At 45.7% G+C, this 16,497-nt stretch overlaps 1 protein-coding gene across 2 annotated transcripts in view; it reads right to left on the reverse strand.

Annotated features, from left to right (window-relative positions):
- Window positions 1–16,497, reverse strand: part of RNF169 (ring finger protein 169) — a 38,247-nt gene that overhangs the window by 8,523 nt on the left and 13,227 nt on the right. For both annotated transcript variants that reach the window (XM_089513082.1, XM_089513083.1), the window contains exon 3: window positions 923–1,066. In XM_089513082.1, the coding sequence (XP_089369208.1) occupies window positions 923–1,066 (144 nt within the window). The remainder of the gene's footprint in view (window positions 1–922; window positions 1,067–16,497) is intronic.

Below are 16,497 nucleotides of genomic sequence, written 5' to 3' on the forward strand. Positions count from 1 at the left end.
ATGGAAGAGTTGCCCTTCAGGGTCTGTAACAATAAATATAGTTCCTAGAGTATATTGTTGGGGCATTTTTTCAAATAAATTGTTTTTTTTTTTTTATGCCAGGGTTTCAACTCTTGGTTTTTGGAGCACATCACTTTTTAGGTATGTGCTGTAAAAAATATTTTATGAGCAGTCACTGATTGTTAAAGGAAAGTCACACTCTTTCAGCCTCGGAGGAAGGCAGTGAACAAATCCTGCCAAGAAAATGTAGTGATAGGTTCACTTTTTGGGGGCACCATAAGTCAAAAATTACTGAAAGATACAAAGTAGCAACAAATCAGGTAACATTACTTAGAGCATTGGAAAATTCTCCAAAACAAGTGAAGTGTTAATGAAGATTGGATTAAGTAAGTAAAGGAAAAGGATGAGACTTTAGAAAAGGTTAGAGAGGATGGGGAAAAGATGAAGAAAGAAAGAAGTGGAGGGGAAATACAGAAAATGTATGGAAAGAAAATATGTGGTTGATGAATATTAGAAGGAAACAGATTTGTGAACTGAAGTTGGGTCAGTACTGACTTTTAATGTACGTGTGATGTTTTTTGTACATAATATATGTAGTTTGTTATACACTTTGTATATACATCTTGCATGTGGTGTTGGTGAGATGGATATGCTGGATGTGTTTCTGGATAATCAATAAAAATTGGCAGCGGGGGGGGGGGGGGAATGAAAGAATTTTTTTTTGAGAACATACAAGATGGAAGGGCACCCACTACTTTAGCACCTTCTTTAAAAGCAGCCATACCTCTTTCCCTCCCTTTGCTATACATGACTATGGCCAGACCTCTTTATCCCAGTGATGGAAAGATAATGGGCTTGAGACACACAGAAAAACCAAACACATTTAGGGAAATAACACATGCAATACAATCAAGTTACATACCTGTTCTTGGGTCATTTTGACAGTTAAAGACTCCTCTTTCTTCTGGTCTTCCGTCTCCCTCTTCCCTGCATCAGTGTCCTCTACATTCAGCTTGTGAAGAAGATCCTCAGATGTTCTCTCTTCTTGAAATTGCTCTCCTCTCAACTACAAACAAATAAGAGAAGGCAGGCCATATTACACACAGAAATTGTAAGGGACTAAACAAACCCCTCGGTGAAGTCGAAGGTGTTCATAGCCAGCATCCATAGTTTTTTGTGGATTTTTCAGGCTCTGTGGCCATGTTCTAGAAGAGTTTCTTCCTGACATTTTGCTAGCATCTGTGGCTGGCATCTTCTGAAGATGCCAGCCACAGATGCTGGCGAAACATCAGGAAGAAACTCTTCTAGAACATGGCCACAGAGCCCGAAAAACCCACAAAAAACCCCTCGGCTTCCTGAGTAAAAGGTAGTGCTGGAGCCCCTTCTAACCTTCTCTGCTTTTACCAAGGAGACAAGTACCATTTTGTTCTAATATATTAGGGTGGACAACTGTGGAGGGGGCCAGGGCCAATTTTGAGTCTTCACCTTTCTCAACAGGCCACACTGGTGTGCCAAAACCCCAGACTCCACAATTTGTCCCTTTAAATTCTGGATGATATTTTGCCCCACCCCACAAGTCTCCATACTGCTCCAAAATGCAGTGGCTTTGCTCTCTCAACCACCCTACACATCTTAAAAATATGCCAGATCTCCAACACCACCCCAGCCAAAACTGAAATAGTATGTCCGCAACATTACTTCTGCTTCAATTTCTGCCAATTTTGGTGGGTTCAGGTAAATTTTAAGGTATGTGGGGGTTTTGGGGAGACCAAGAAGCTAATAGGATGCATTTATATGCACTAGCATAGTGTTGCGAAAGTGTTGCTCATGCTCTGCATGTGGCCCCAACCCCCTTTTTGGTCCCTTGAATCTAACGAATTAGGGGCCAAAGAGCCCCAACAGTAAAGCACTACTCCTAAAGCAGCCTATTCGTACTTTGAAACCACAGCCTCCTCCACAAACCAGCAAAAATCAGCTCAAACCAAACCCAGGAATTACAACTGGAAACAGACGTATGGTCCCTTCTGGATCTTATTTTTGGTGGATACAGTCAGCCCTCCATATCCATGGATTTTTTATTCACGTATTCAAGCATTCACAGCTTGACAAAATTTAATATACATATATATGTATGTATGTTAAAAAAAAGCTTTGATTTTGCCATTTTATATAAGGGCCACCATTTTACTATGACATTGTATTTAATGGGACTTGAACAACCATGGATTTTGGTATCGGGGTGGGGGGGGTGGGTGGGTCCTGGAACAAAACCCCAGCAGATACCAAGGGCCCACTGTATTTAGCTGAAAATGTGGCAGAGCAGCCAGCTGTGGGTGCAGAGCGGGCCAAAAACTGCTCCCCCCCCCCATGTAGCTGCCCATCCTTGCTCTAGAATTACGGTACACTGGTACCCCGGGATACGAAAGGACCGGGTTACGAAATATTCGGGATACGAAAAACGAGGCTTGGAAAAAACTGTCCCGGGTTACGAAAGATTCTTCGGGTTACGCAATCCTTTTCGGCGCGAAATTCAAATGATGCAAAGTGCAGCGATAGGCTTTCCAGGGATTTAAAGGGCTAACGGCTAACCCAGGGGGCTGGGTTAGGATTAGCTTTGGCGCGATTTTTGAATTTCGTTAGCAGCAGTGATTGGCTTGCGAAATCAAGCCAATCAATTGCATTGGCTAACGAAATTGGGGGGGGGTGGCTTGCCTTGAGAAATAAAAGCCGGCTTCCATCGATCTGCCCCCTTTGTCTGGCCCTGCGGACTGGTGACAAAGAGTCTCTTTGGAGCTCTAGTCTTGGTTGCGGTTCAGACTTTTCCTAGCTTTCTGCCTTGGGACTTTTGGACTTTTTCTGGCTTTGCCATATCTTCGGATCAAGACCGGCCATCAGCAATTTCTCTACCGGTAGGTTGATGGATTTTTACCTTCTTCTTGTGGGGTGGGGTGGGCTGAGACAGTGTGACCATGCTTTTGCTCTGGGGTGCTGGGGTGCTGTTTATTTTTTTAAAATTTTTTTAATTTTTTTTTAATTTTTATTTTTTTTATTTTTATTTTTTTGGTGTTTTCAAAGTGTGGATTGTGGGTTTTGCTACTGGCATGTTCAGATTTGTGGATGATGGGCTAGAGCTGCTGGGTTGCATTTTTGGGGTTTTTTTGCTGTTTGGGTAACATGCTCTGATGTGTGGATGATGGGTTAGAGCTGCTGGGTTGCTTTTTTGGGGGTTTTTTGCTGTTTGGGTAACATGCTCTGATGTGTGGATGATGGGCTAGAGCTGCTGGGTTGCATTTTTGGGGTTTTTTTTGCTGTTTGGGTAACATGCTCTGATGTGTGGATGATGGGTTAGAGCTGCTGGGTTGCATTTTTGGGGTTTTTTTGCTGTTTGGGTAACATGCTCTGATGTGTGGATGATGGCCTAGAGCTGCTGGGTTGCTTTTTTTGGGGTTTTTTGCTGTTTGGGTAACATGCTCTGATGTGTGGATGATGGCCTAGAGCTGCTGGGTTGCTTTTTTTGGGTTTTTTTGCTGTTTGGGTAACATGCTCTGATGTGTGGATGATGGGTTAGAGCTGCTGGGTTGCTTTTTTGGGGTTTTTTGCTGTTTGGGTAACATGCTCTGATGTGTGGATGATGGGTTAGAGCTGCTGGGTTGCTTTTTTGGGGTTTTTTGCTGTTTGGGTAACATGCTCTGATGTGTGGATGATGGCCTAGAGCTGCTGGGTTGCTTTTTTTTGGGGTTTTTTGCTGTTTGGGTAACATGCTCTGATGTGTGGATGATGGGTTAGAGCTGCTGGGTTGCTTTTTTGGGGTTTTTTGCTGTTTGGGTAACATGCTCTGATGTGTGGATGATGGGTTAGAGCTGCTGGGTTGCTTTTTTGGGGTTTTTTGCTGTTTGGGTAACATGCTCTGATGTGTGGATGATGGCCTAGAGCTGCTGGGTTGCTTTTTTTGGGGTTTTTTGCTGTTTGGGTAACATGCTCTGATGTGTGGATGATGGGTTAGAGCTGCTGGGTTGCTTTTTTTGGGGTTTTTTGCTGTTTGGGTAACATGCTCTGATGTGTGGATGATGGGTTAGAGCTGCTGGGTTGCTTTTTTGGGGTTTTTTTGCTGTTTGGGTAACATGCTCTGATGTGTGGATGATGGGTTAGAGCTGCTGGGTTGCTTTTTTGGGGTTTTTTTGCTGTTTGGGTAACATGCTCTGATGTGTGGATGATGGGTTAGAGCTGCTGGGTTGCTTTTTTGGGGGTTTTTTGCTGTTTGGGTAACATGCTCTGATGTGTGGATGATGGGTTAGAGCTGCTGGGTTGCTTTTTTGGGGTTTTTTTGCTGTTTGGGTAACATGCTCTGATGTGTGGATGATGGGTTAGAGCTGCTGGGTTGCTTTTTTGGGGTTTTTTTGCTGTTTGGGTAACATGCTCTGATGTGTGGATGATGGGTTAGAGCTGCTGGGTTGCTTTTTTGGGGTTTTTTGCTGTTTGGGTAACATGCTCTGATGTGTGGATGATGGGTTAGAGCTGCTGGGTTGCTTTTTTTGGGGTTTTTTGCTGTTTGGGTAACATGCTCTGATGTGTGGATGATGGGTTAGAGCTGCTGGGTTGCTTTTTTGGGGGTTTTTTGCTGTTTGGGTAACATGCTCTGATGTGTGGATGATGGGTTAGAGCTGCTGGGTTGCTTTTTTGGGGTTTTTTTGCTGTTTGGGTAACATGCTCTGATGTGTGGATGATGGGTTAGAGCTGCTGGGTTGCTTTTTTGGGGGTTTTTTTGCTGTTTGGGTAACATGCTCTGATGTGTGGATGATGGGTTAGAGCTGCTGGGTTGCTTTTTTGGGGGTTTTTTGCTGTTTGGGTAACATGCTCTGATGTGTGGATGATGGGTTAGAGCTGCTGGGTTGCTTTTTTGGGGGTTTTTTGCTGTTTGGGTAACATGCTCTGATGTGTGGATGATGGGTTAGAGCTGCTGGGTTGCTTTTTTGGGGGTTTTTTGCTGTTTGGGTAACATGCTCTGATGTGTGGATGATGGGTTAGAGCTGCTGGGTTGCTTTTTTTGGGGTTTTTTGCTGTTTGGGTAACATGCTCTGATGTGTGGATGATGGGTTAGAGCTGCTGGGTTGCTTTTTTGGGGTTTTTTGCTGTTTGGGTAACATGCTCTGATGTGTGGATGATGGGTTAGAGCTGCTGGGTTGCTTTTTTTGGGGTTTTTTGCTGTTTGGGTAACATGCTCTGATGTGTGGATGATGGGTTAGAGCTGCTGGGTTGCTTTTTTGGGGTTTTTTTGCTGTTTGGGTAACATGCTCTGATGTGTGGATGATGGGTTAGAGCTGCTGGGTTGCTTTTTTGGGGTTTTTTTGCTGTTTGGGTAACATGCTCTGATGTGTGGATGATGGCCTAGAGCTGCTGGGTTGCTTTTTTTGGGGTTTTTTGCTGTTTGGGTAACATGCTCTGATGTGTGGATGATGGCCTAGAGCTGCTGGGTTGCTTTTTTGGGGTTTTTTTGCTGTTTGGGTAACATGCTCTGATGTGTGGATGATGGGTTAGAGCTGCTGGGTTGCTTTTTTGGGGTTTTTTGCTGTTTGGGTAACATGCTCTGATGTGTGGATGATGGCCTAGAGCTGCTGGGTTGCTTTTTTTGGGGTTTTTTGCTGTTTGGGTAACATGCTCTGATGTGTGGATGATGGGTTAGAGCTGCTGGGTTGCTTTTTTGGGGGTTTTTTGCTGTTTGGGTAACATGCTCTGATGTGTGGATGATGGGTTAGAGCTGCTGGGTTGCTTTTTTTGGGGTTTTTTGCTGTTAGGGTGGCATGCTCTGAATTGGGGATGATGGGCTTCATTTGCTGCTTTGATTTCTTCATGGCTGTGCTGTTTTCAAAGTGTGGTGTGAGACTTTTAACACTTTGGCTATGGTCACATGTGGCCAGAGACTCTCACCATAGGGTTGCATTTTCAGATTTTGGGTTTCTGGCCTATGGGCTTGTGTTCTTGTGTGCTTTGGCCATGGCTGTGATGATTTGAGAGTGTGGGGTGGGACTTTTGCAAGTTTGGGCCAGAGAGTGTGACCATGGGGGTGGGGGTGGTTTCCAATTGTGGCTTTTGCTCAGTGCCTGTGCCTTTTGTCCTTTTTAGGCTTGAGCTACTTTACAGTATGGCTCCCAAGCCAAGCGGTGAGAAGAAGAAGAGGGCTCCCTTGTCCTTGGAGGACAAGAAGGACATCATTGCCAAGCACGAGAGGGGCGTGCGCTTGGTGGACATTGCCAAGGAGTATGGACGCAACCCATCGACGATTGGCACTGTCCTCAAGCAGAAGGAGGCCATCAGAGCTGTTGTGGCTCCAGCGAAAGGCGTGACGACCATCGCCAAGCAGAGGACACCGAAGCATGAGGAGATGGAGCGCCTGCTTCTCCTCTGGATCAAGGAAAAGGAGCGAGTCGGGGACACTGTGACCACCTCGGTCATCTGCGAGAAGGCCACCGCCATCTACGAAGACCTGGCCAGCAAGGAGGCAGGCGAAGGAACTTCTTCGCAGGAGGAGCCAGCCACCCCGGACTTCAAAGCATCACGTGGCTGGTTCGACAGGTTCAAGAGGAGGACCGGGATCCACTCTGTCGTCCGTCACGGCGAGGCGTCCAGCGCAGACCACCAGGCCGCTGAAGCATTCGTCGTCGCGTTCAAGGCCATGGTGGAGGAGGAAGGCTACGTCCCGCAGCAAGTCTTCAACTGCGACGAGACGGGCCTCTTCTGGAAGAAGATGCCTCGCCGCACCTACATCACCCAGGAGGAGAGGAGACAGCCAGGCCACAAGCCAATGAAGGACCGCTTCACACTTGCGTTGTGTGCCAATGCCAGCGGGGACTGTAAGGTCAAGCCCCTGTTGGTGTACCACTCCGAGAATCCCAGGGCGTTCAAGGCACACAACATCCAGAAGGACAGGTTGCCAGTGATGTGGCGCTCCAATGGCCGCGCATGGGTGACACGCCTCCTTTTCGTCGAGTGGATCAACAGTGTCTTCGCCCCGACAGTGAAGCGGTACCTGGAGGAAGAAGATTTGCCCCTGAAGTGCCTCCTCCTCTTGGACAATGCTCCTGCGCACCCGCATGGCCTGGAGAAGGACATCCTCGCGGAGTTCTCCTTCATCAAGGTCCAGTTTCTGCCACCCAACACGACCTCCCTCTTGCAACCCATGGACCAGCAGGTGATCGCCAACTTCAAGAAGCTGTACACCAAGCACCTCTTCAAGCGTTGCTTCGATGTGACCGAGAGCACACAGCTGACCCTTCGTGAGTTCTGGAAGCAGCATTTTGACATCGTGGTGTGCTTAAAGATGGTGGACTTGGCCTGGCAGGCGATCACCAGGCGCAACCTGATTGCTGCGTGGAGGAAGCTGTGGCCTGATGCTTCTTCCTTGGAAGGGTCACAGTCCGAGGGTGCTGAGCCAGGTGAAGAGGAAGAGGTGCACGAGATCGTCTCCATCGCAAGGTCCCTGGGACTCGACGTGGACAACGAGGACGTGGAGGAACTCATCGAGGAGCACAACGAGGACCTGACAACAGAGGACCTGAAGGCCTTGGCGGCGATGCAACACTCGGCCGTGGATGAAGACGTGCTCCATTTCGACAGGGGCCAGGAGGAGGAGGCTGCGGGGGCATCTCTGCCAACGGCAGAAATTAAAGACATTTTGCGGCAATTCCACAATGTGGCTTCCTTTGTGGAGAAGCACCACCCTGAGCAGGTGCTCACCAGCCATGCCATTGCCCATTTTGATAATGTCTGCCTTAGCCATTTTAAGAACCTGCTTAAGGGCCGGCAAAAGCAGACATCCTTGGACCAGTTCTTCCCTAGAGCGGGAGAACCATCATCCAAGAAGGCAAAAGGTGACCCTTAAAAAAAAGGTGACCCTAAAAAAAAACACCAAATTCTTTTTAAAAAAATGGTTAACTTTGTTAAATTGGTGGCATTGGCTGAATTGGTTAAATTGCTTGAATTGGCTAAATTGGCTGAAGTGGTTAAATTGCTTGAATTGGATAAATTGGCTGAAGTGGTTAAATTGCTTGAATTGGCTGAAGTGGTTAAATTGCTTGAATTGGTTTAAATTTGGCTTTTTGGGCTGCCCCTCTCCTCCTCCTCCTCCTCCTGCCTCACTCCGAGATGCCAGGACCAGATGCCAAGACCAGCAAAGATAAGAAAAACACTTTTGTACTGTATGGTCATGGGTGTGATGATTTCAAAGTGTGAGATGTGTTTGGCCTTGATTTGATGTGGGCCAGAGAGTGTGACCATGGGGTTGCTTTTTTAGATTTGGGGTTGCTTTGGTCATGGCTATGATGATTTGAGAGCTCCTCCTCCTCCTTCTCCTGCCTCACTCTGATGCCAAGACCAGCAAAGATAAGAAAAACACTTTTTTTCTTTATCCTTTAGAATGGGCCTGACCATGGGGTGGCATGTTCAGATTTGGGGTTTCTGGCCTTTGAGTTTGGGTTCTGGGGTGGCATGGTCATGGGTGTGATGATTTCAAAGTGTGAGATGTGAGGTTTGCATGTTTGGCCTTGATTTGATGTGGGCCAGAGAGTGTGACCATGGGGTGGCATGTTCAGATTTGGGGTTTCTGGCCTTTGAGTTTGGGTTCTGGGGTGGCATGGTCATGGCTGTGATGTTTTCAAAGTGTGGGCATCGATTTTTGCAAGTTTGGCCTTGATTTGATGTGGGCCAGAGAGTGTGACCATGGGGTGGCATGTTCAGATTTGGGGTTTCTGGCCTTTGAGTTTGGGTTCTGGGGTGGCTTGGTCATGGCTGTGATGTTTTCAAAGTGTGGGCATCGATTTTTGCAAGTTTGGCCTTGATTTGATGTGGGCCAGAGAGTGTGACCATGGGGTGGCATGTTCAGATTTGGGGTTTCTGGCCTTTGAGTTTGGGTTCTGGGGTGGTTTGGTCATGGCTGTGATGATTTCAAAGTGTGAGATGTGAGGTTTGCATGTTTGGCCTTGATTTGATGTGGGCCAGAGAGTGTGACCATGGGGTGGCATGTTCAGATTTGGGGTTTCTGGCCTTTGAGTTTGGGTTCTGGGGTGGTTTGGTCATGGCTGTGATGTTTTCAAAGTGTGGGCATCGATTTTTGCAAGTTTGGCCTTGCTTTGATGTGGGCCAGACAGTGTGACTTTGGGGTGGCATTTTCAGATTTTGGGTTTCTGGCCTATGGGCTTGAGTTCTTGTGTGCTTTGGCCATGGCTGTGATGATTTGAGAGTGTGGGGTGGGACTTTTGCAAGTTTGGGCCAGAGAGTGTGACCATGGGGTTGCTTTTTTAGATTTGGGGTGCTTTGGTCATGGGTGTGATGATTTGAGAGCTCATCCTCCTCCTCCTGCCTGACTCTGAGATGCCAGAACCATCAAAGAGAGAAAAAAACTTTTTTTCTTTATCCTTTAGAAAGTTTAGAATGGACCTGTCAGTCATTGTTAAGATCATTAGAAAGTTTAGAATGGACCTGCCAGTCATTGTTAAGATCATTAGAAAGTTTAGAATGGACCTGCCAGTCATTGTTAAGATCATTAGAAAGTTTAGAATGGACCTGCCAGTCATTGTTAAGCTCTTTAGTGCCTCAGGCAACTTGTATTGTAGGGTACTTAGCTTAATAGGCCTCTATTGTGACTTTGTTTTGACTTGCAGGTTCAGTCTGAGGTCATGGAACGCATTAGTTATTTTCAATGGGAAAAGCGTTTCGGGTTACGAAATTTTCGGCTTACGAAAGGAACAGCGGAACGAATTAATTTCGTAACCCGGGGTAGCAGTGTACTATAAATATTTTACAACCCCTCTCATTTAGCACACTGCTCTCGACTACGTTGTAAAAAGGCAGAAGAGCAGACAGAGCAAAATGAACACCAGCAAATAAATACACTGGGGATAAACTACCTTGAAGAATGGCATTATTATTATTATTATTATTATTATTATTATTATTATTATTATTATTATTATCCACATTTTCAAGGAGGTCTGAAAAAATTAAAACTGATACAGCTAAAAATTTCACATCATACTGAAGTTAAACAGTGTAATTAAACAACAGAATGAAAGGTAGATAAAACCATAAACATTAAAAAGAAGAGCAATTAATTCAGATGACATGGCACATTATAAAAGGGCTCTCCCTCCGAGGAATCAGCCCTCAAAAGGTCTGCTGAACCAAGGGGTGCATCTGCACAGGAGAAATAATCCAGTTTGATACCACTCAAACTGCCATGACTCAATGCCCTAGAATTCTGGGAATGGTAGTTTGTTGTGGCATCAGAGCTCTTGCAGCTAAAGTAGTGTCAAACCAGTTTATTTCTCCAGTGTATATGCAGCCAAAGATGTCTTCACCTTCTTATGGAAGATGTGCAAGGAGGGAGCCAGATTCACTTCTCTGAGAAGTGAGTTCCAGAGCCTGGGAACAGACACCGAGAAAGCCTTCTCCTGTGAGGATGGTAGGAAGGGCCTTCTCAAAAGGTCTCAAGACACTGGCAGGCTCTATGGCAGAATATGGTGCCATACAGCAGGTCATCACCAGCATTTTGAATTGAGACTGGAAGCAAACTGGCAGCCAGTGTAGCTGTTGCAACAAAGCAGATGAATACTTCCTATAAACTTTGCTTTATTTAAAGCTATTTTTATGTTGTTTTCTTCTAGCAAAGCCTCTCAAAAGTGGTCACATCAACCAAGGACATTGGAAATGCACTAAACAAACAAAAAGAAACATGAGAAGCCAGGTTAAAAACAATCTATTGAAAATGCAACAAACAATAAGAGGCCTGGTCAAATACAGTCTTCATCTGACTTGTCACCAGATAAACCTTCCAAGGAATAGGATCCTTGCGTCCATGTGGCACACCAAAAAGGCCCGACCACAGTCATGATATTCCTCTCCCAAACTGGTGACCTACAGCTGAAGCTCTGAGGCAGATCACAGCAGCAGTTAGATAATGATCCCTCCTCATTTACTTGCTATAGTTCCATACCTTTTTGATAAAGCAGTCTCTAACAAGCAAACACTAAAATGGAAGGGATCTTGTAGAACTTTTGGGACTAACAGAAAGAGAGAAGTTGGTAGATTGAGCTTTTGTAGACTTCAGACTACTTTCTCAGTTGCATGGGATGGAGTGCATCTGAGAAAGCAGGCTCCAGCCTGCAAAAGCTCATGCCGCCAACTTCTCTCTTCCAGTTAGCCTCAAAGATGCAACAAGATCTCTTTGTATACTTATTTCCCAGACCAACACAGCTATGTCTTTGAATTCTACCACTAAAATGGAAGTTTTCAATACTTTACGGTAATTTCTACAGGTAACTGCCGTTATTTAACAAATCAGACTCACTGCCAAAGCCTGGCAGTAACCGACGGACAATAGGTTCATATTTTCCAGGAATTAACTTCCCTGTACCCCCTTTGGGCTCAAGGTTAAGGACAGGCCTCAGTCCCACTCTCCAGAAATGGGCCAGAAGAGGTCTGTACTCACTGTGTGGAAATAAACTGATGCCTGGCAGTTAAAGCTAACATGGAAAACATAAGGGATAGTAAGTCAAATGAAAGAGAGAGAGAAATATTACCTCCAAGCTGTACATGTGACACAGCTAGAGCATCAAGGATACTTGTGTATGTTATCTTTATATGTGCTTGGGAAAAATAAATAAATACCCCCCCCCACCTCCAACCCCCTAGAAGTCCAGCTAGGCAAGTTTCTACAGAACCAAAATTGTTGTTGTTGTTGTTAACCGCCCTTGAGTTGATCCTGACTCATGGCAACCCTATGGATGAGACATCTCCAAGTCTCCATGTCATCCACTGTCCTGCTTAGTTCTTGCAAATTCACCCCTGTGGCCTCCTTAACAGAGTCCATCCATCTAGCATGCAGCCTTCCTCTTTCTGCTTCCCTCCACCTTTCCCTGCATTATTGTTTTTTTGCCCTTTCATGATGTGGCCAAAGTATAACAACCTTAGTCTAGTCATCTTGGCTTTGAGAGAGATTTCTGGTTTGATAGGTTCTAGGGACCATTCATTTGCCTTTTTGGCTGTCCAGGATTTCCTCAGCACTTTTCTCCAGCACCACATTTCAAATGAACTGATTTTCTTCCTGTCTTCTTTCTTTACTGTCCAGATCTCACATTCTTACATAGTAATAGCATTATTATTATTATTATTATTAACCTTTATTTATGGAGCGCTGTAAATTTACACAGCGCTGTACATGCAATATTTTTAGTTAGACGGATCCCTGCCCTCGGGCTTACAATCTAAAAAGACATGACACAGAACACCAGATACATACATGATAAATCACCAAAACAGCCTTACTGAAGTTTAAGAAAGTGAGAACTGTAAAAAATGCAGTTTCTAAAAGGTACTTTTGTTGTTTTTGTCTTGTAGACGTTAAAACAGGTGTGGGCAAAATGTGGTCTGTGGAATGCATATCCCCCAGGACTCATTTTGTGGCCTCACACAAAATGTGGATCCAAAATGCCCAAAAATAATCTCTAGGAGTGTGGAAAGCATTTCCATCATGTATGCAGCCCCCTTGGATTCTTTAGGATCAAAATGAAATTTTGCCAATTTTTTCAAAGAATGCCCCCCAAAATACCCCAATGTCCCCTAGGGGATGTTGGGGGGGGGGCATTTGGGAGAGCAAAAAGATTGGGGGGGGGGGGCTAGGGTTGCCATAAGTCAGGACCTCCAAACCGGGACAAATGTAGGACAAATGTAGGACAACATTTTCAAATGTAAACCACATTTTTAAAATGTAGGACACACGAAAAAATTTGATGATTTTTAAAACATGTTAATATAAATGCATGTTTCTTAGCCATGCTCAAAATGGAGGACATTTTGGCATTATTACTAGACAGATGGCAGAAATGTACTTCTCTTTCTGGCCAAATTACCCCCCCCCCCGCCCAATTCTACAACTACATGTCCCACTCCCAAGCAGGCATAGCATTTGAAAGACCACAGGCAGTCCCTTGTGCCACTGCAATCTACATGTCCCACTCCCAAGCATTCTTAGCAATTCCCCCCCTTCCTCCTTCTCCTTGCCCCCTCCAACCCCGCCCCCCCCAAAAATCCCTTTCCCCCCAGGTATGTCTCAACTTAGGAGGGATTTGTGGGTCAGATCCCTTGCAAAGTCTTTTTTCTTTTCTAATGGGGGCAAAGCCTTGAGAAGCCCTGGACCCCTGAGAAGAAGAGGAGGGGGCTTAGAGAGAGAGGGGTAAATAAGGGGGCTAGAGGCAGGGTTGCCATAAGTCAGAAAGGAGTTGGGCACACAACAACAACAATAACAACAACAGCGGAGGAGGAAGGGGGGAGAAGAGAAAAAAGAAAGGGAGAGAAAGAAGAAAAGGAGGAGAAAGAAGAAGAATAGGAAAAAAGAGAAAAAGAAGAGGAGGAGGAGGAAGAAAGGAAGAAAAAAGAGAGGAGGAAGAGGAGGGGAAAGAGGAAGAGTGGAAGAAAAGGAAGAAAAAGCAGCTTGCCTGAAAAGCCCTCTCCAGGCTCCAGCCTTGGGCCCGCGCGAGGGACGAAAGAGGAGAAGCTCCTCCTCTTGAGGCTGGCTGGCCAATGGGAGACTGGAGCTGGAACAGCCCCACCCCCTGCTAGCAGTCATAGGCTCCTACAGCAGGGGTGGGCTGTCCAGTCATTGGCCGGCCAGCCTGAAATGGAAGAGCTCCTGCTCAGCCTTGTGTGCGGCTGTGCGGGAGCGCGCAGAGCACCCCAGAGCCCTAGCAAAGGGCTCATAGAGGGAGCGCCAGCAGCACCAGGTGGTGTGTGTGCGCAAGCACGCAAGACAGCCTACAGCCCTTGCAAAAGGCTTAAAGAAGGTGCGCCGGTGGTGCGGGCGGTGTGCACGTGCGCAAGCACACAAGGCAGAGGGCACCCCAGAGCCCTAGCAAAGGGCTTAAAGAGGGCACGCTGGCGGAGCCGGGCTGTGCGCGCAGAGCAGCCCAGAGCCCTAGCAGAGGGCTCACGGAGGCCGTGCCAGAAGCGGCTGTGGTTGCTGCTGCAGCCGCGGGAACAGCGGCCAAGTCCACTGGGAGCAAACCCAGGCAAGGGCCAAAAGCGGGATGGGACTGTCCCAACCCGCCAAAAAACTGGAATGTCCCGCCCCCAGGCGGGATATGGCATCCCTAGGGGGGGCAGAAGCATGACACTCTAAGTTCTCCTTGAAGGCAGCCTTAAGTCCCTATATTGGGAGAAAGGTGGGATATAAGAAAATGATGATGATGATGTGGCCCTCCACAGTTTCCCACTTCAGCTTTAAAACTACTGATTCTATTATAAGGAATTCACTTCTTCATTACTACAGTAATGCATGCACATTAGGCTTATTCCCCTCTCCTCTGGTGTCCAATAGGTAACCACAGTGGCATCCTATGTGCCTTTCCAACTCATACAGAACTACAGTCGATTGCTCTTTGTAACTTTGTCCTCTACCTTCCTCTACTACTGCTGACCAAACCATTTCCAGAAAGTACAAAAGGATAAGTATTTCTTGTGAACCTTCTTAGTCAAGGGAGTGCGGGGACAGGACCCTCAACACTCTTTATGGCTCACCGTGAATAGATTGGTACAGTGGTACCCCGGGTTACGAAATTAATTCGTTCCGCCGCCGCTTTCATAACCCGGAAACTTTCGCTAGCCGAAAAGCCCATAGGCGCTAATAGCGAAAGCCGCGATTTCGTGCGAAATCGCGCCGAAAAGCACCAAAAATTTTCTTCGTAACCCGGAATAACCTTTGTAACCCGGAACTATTTAATTGAATGGATTTTTTTCGTAACCCGGAAATTTCGTAAGGCGGCGCATTCGTATCCCGGGGTACCACTGTATGCAGTTTCATACATGATCATAGAAGATAGATTCCTAGGTGTCTCACCGGTATTGAGAGCAAATGCTTGGAATCTTTTTCACACCTGTGTAGCATTGATCTCAGGGCCAGAGATAAAATAAGACAATGGAGAGGCATTATGGGTCCACAGCAAGTCATAGCAGCTGCACAGTCAAAATAAGTATTAAGAATACAATGGGAGTATGCATCCCATTGGCTCCCAGAATCAGCTCTATTCAGGTGTACAAATACATATGGATTAAATATGTGAGGAGTTAAGTGTACTAGCCCTGCCTGCTCTGCTGTCGCTTTAACTTACTACCACTGTCACAGTTTTCAAACCAACAGCTCTTTCAGTTTAAAAAAAGAAGGGAATTCCCAGAACCACTAGATTCCTTGTTGTTATTGGCCATCAAGATAACTTTGACTTATGGTGATCTTATGAATGAGAGACCTCTAGGACCATCAGTTACCAACTGCCCCACGCTGGTCTTGCAAACTCAGGGCAGCCATGGCTTCCTTGCTTGAATCAATCTACTTGTAGTATCATTTCCCTCTCTTCCTACTGCCTTCCACTTTACCAAGCACTATTGTCTTTGCCAGCGAGTCACAATGTCTCATGATATGTCCAAAGCACAATAACCTCAGTTTAGTCATCTTCGTTTCTACTGATAATTCTTGATCTATCTAGAATTTTCCTCCAAAACCACATTTCAAATGAATTGATTCTCTTCCTGGCAGGCAACTTTCTTCACCATCCAGCTTTCACACAGATATCAGAAATACTATGGCCTGGATGATTCTAACTTTGGCAGAAATCATGCTTTACGAGGAGAAACTTAGGAATCTGGGTCTGTTTAGCCTGAAGAAAAGAAAGTTAAGAGGTGACATGATAGCCATGTTTGAATATTTGAAGAGATGTCATCTTGAGGATGGAGGAAGCTTATTTTCTGCTGCTCCAGAGAGTAGGATCCAGAGCAATGGATGCAAACTACAGGAAAAGAGATTCCACTTCAACATTAGGAAGAACTTCCTGATAGTAAGAGCTGTTTGACAGTAGAAACACAGCTGCCTCAGATGGTTGTGGATTCTCCTTCTTTGGAGGTTTTTAAACAGAGGCTGGATGGTCATCTGTAAGCGGTGCTTTGATGGTGAGTTCCTGCATGGCAGAAGGTTGGACTGGATGACCCTTGAGGGCTTTTCCAACTCTATGATTTTATATTTCTATATGATTTCTGCCCACCCATTTTCTTCTTAGACTGATGGAGGATTCCATGTGAGCCAGAATCATGATCCAGCCACATTCTATTATATCTTTTCTACCAAGCCATCACTTTTCATGCAAATTAGGAGGAATAGCTAATATTCCAGAGGACAGGATCAAAATGATCTGAATAGACTAGAAAGCTGGGCCAAAGCTAACAAAATGAATTCAACACAGAGAAATGTAAGGTACTGCACTTAGGGCAGAAAAATGAAATGCACAGATATAGGATTATGGGGGACACCTGGCTGAATGAAAGTACATGTGAAAGGGATCTAGGAGTCCAAGTAGACCATAAGTTGAACATGAGTAAACAGTGTGATGCGGCAGCTAAAAAGGCCAATGCAATTTTAGGCTGCATGAATAGAAGTATAGTGTCTAGATAAGGGGTAGGCAATCT

The sequence above is a fragment of the Sceloporus occidentalis genome, unplaced genomic scaffold, assembly GCF_023333645.1.
Source record: "Sceloporus occidentalis isolate IW3139 unplaced genomic scaffold, rSceOcc1.0.p SCAF_2, whole genome shotgun sequence".
Classification (NCBI taxonomy): domain Eukaryota; kingdom Metazoa; phylum Chordata; class Lepidosauria; order Squamata; family Phrynosomatidae; genus Sceloporus; species Sceloporus occidentalis.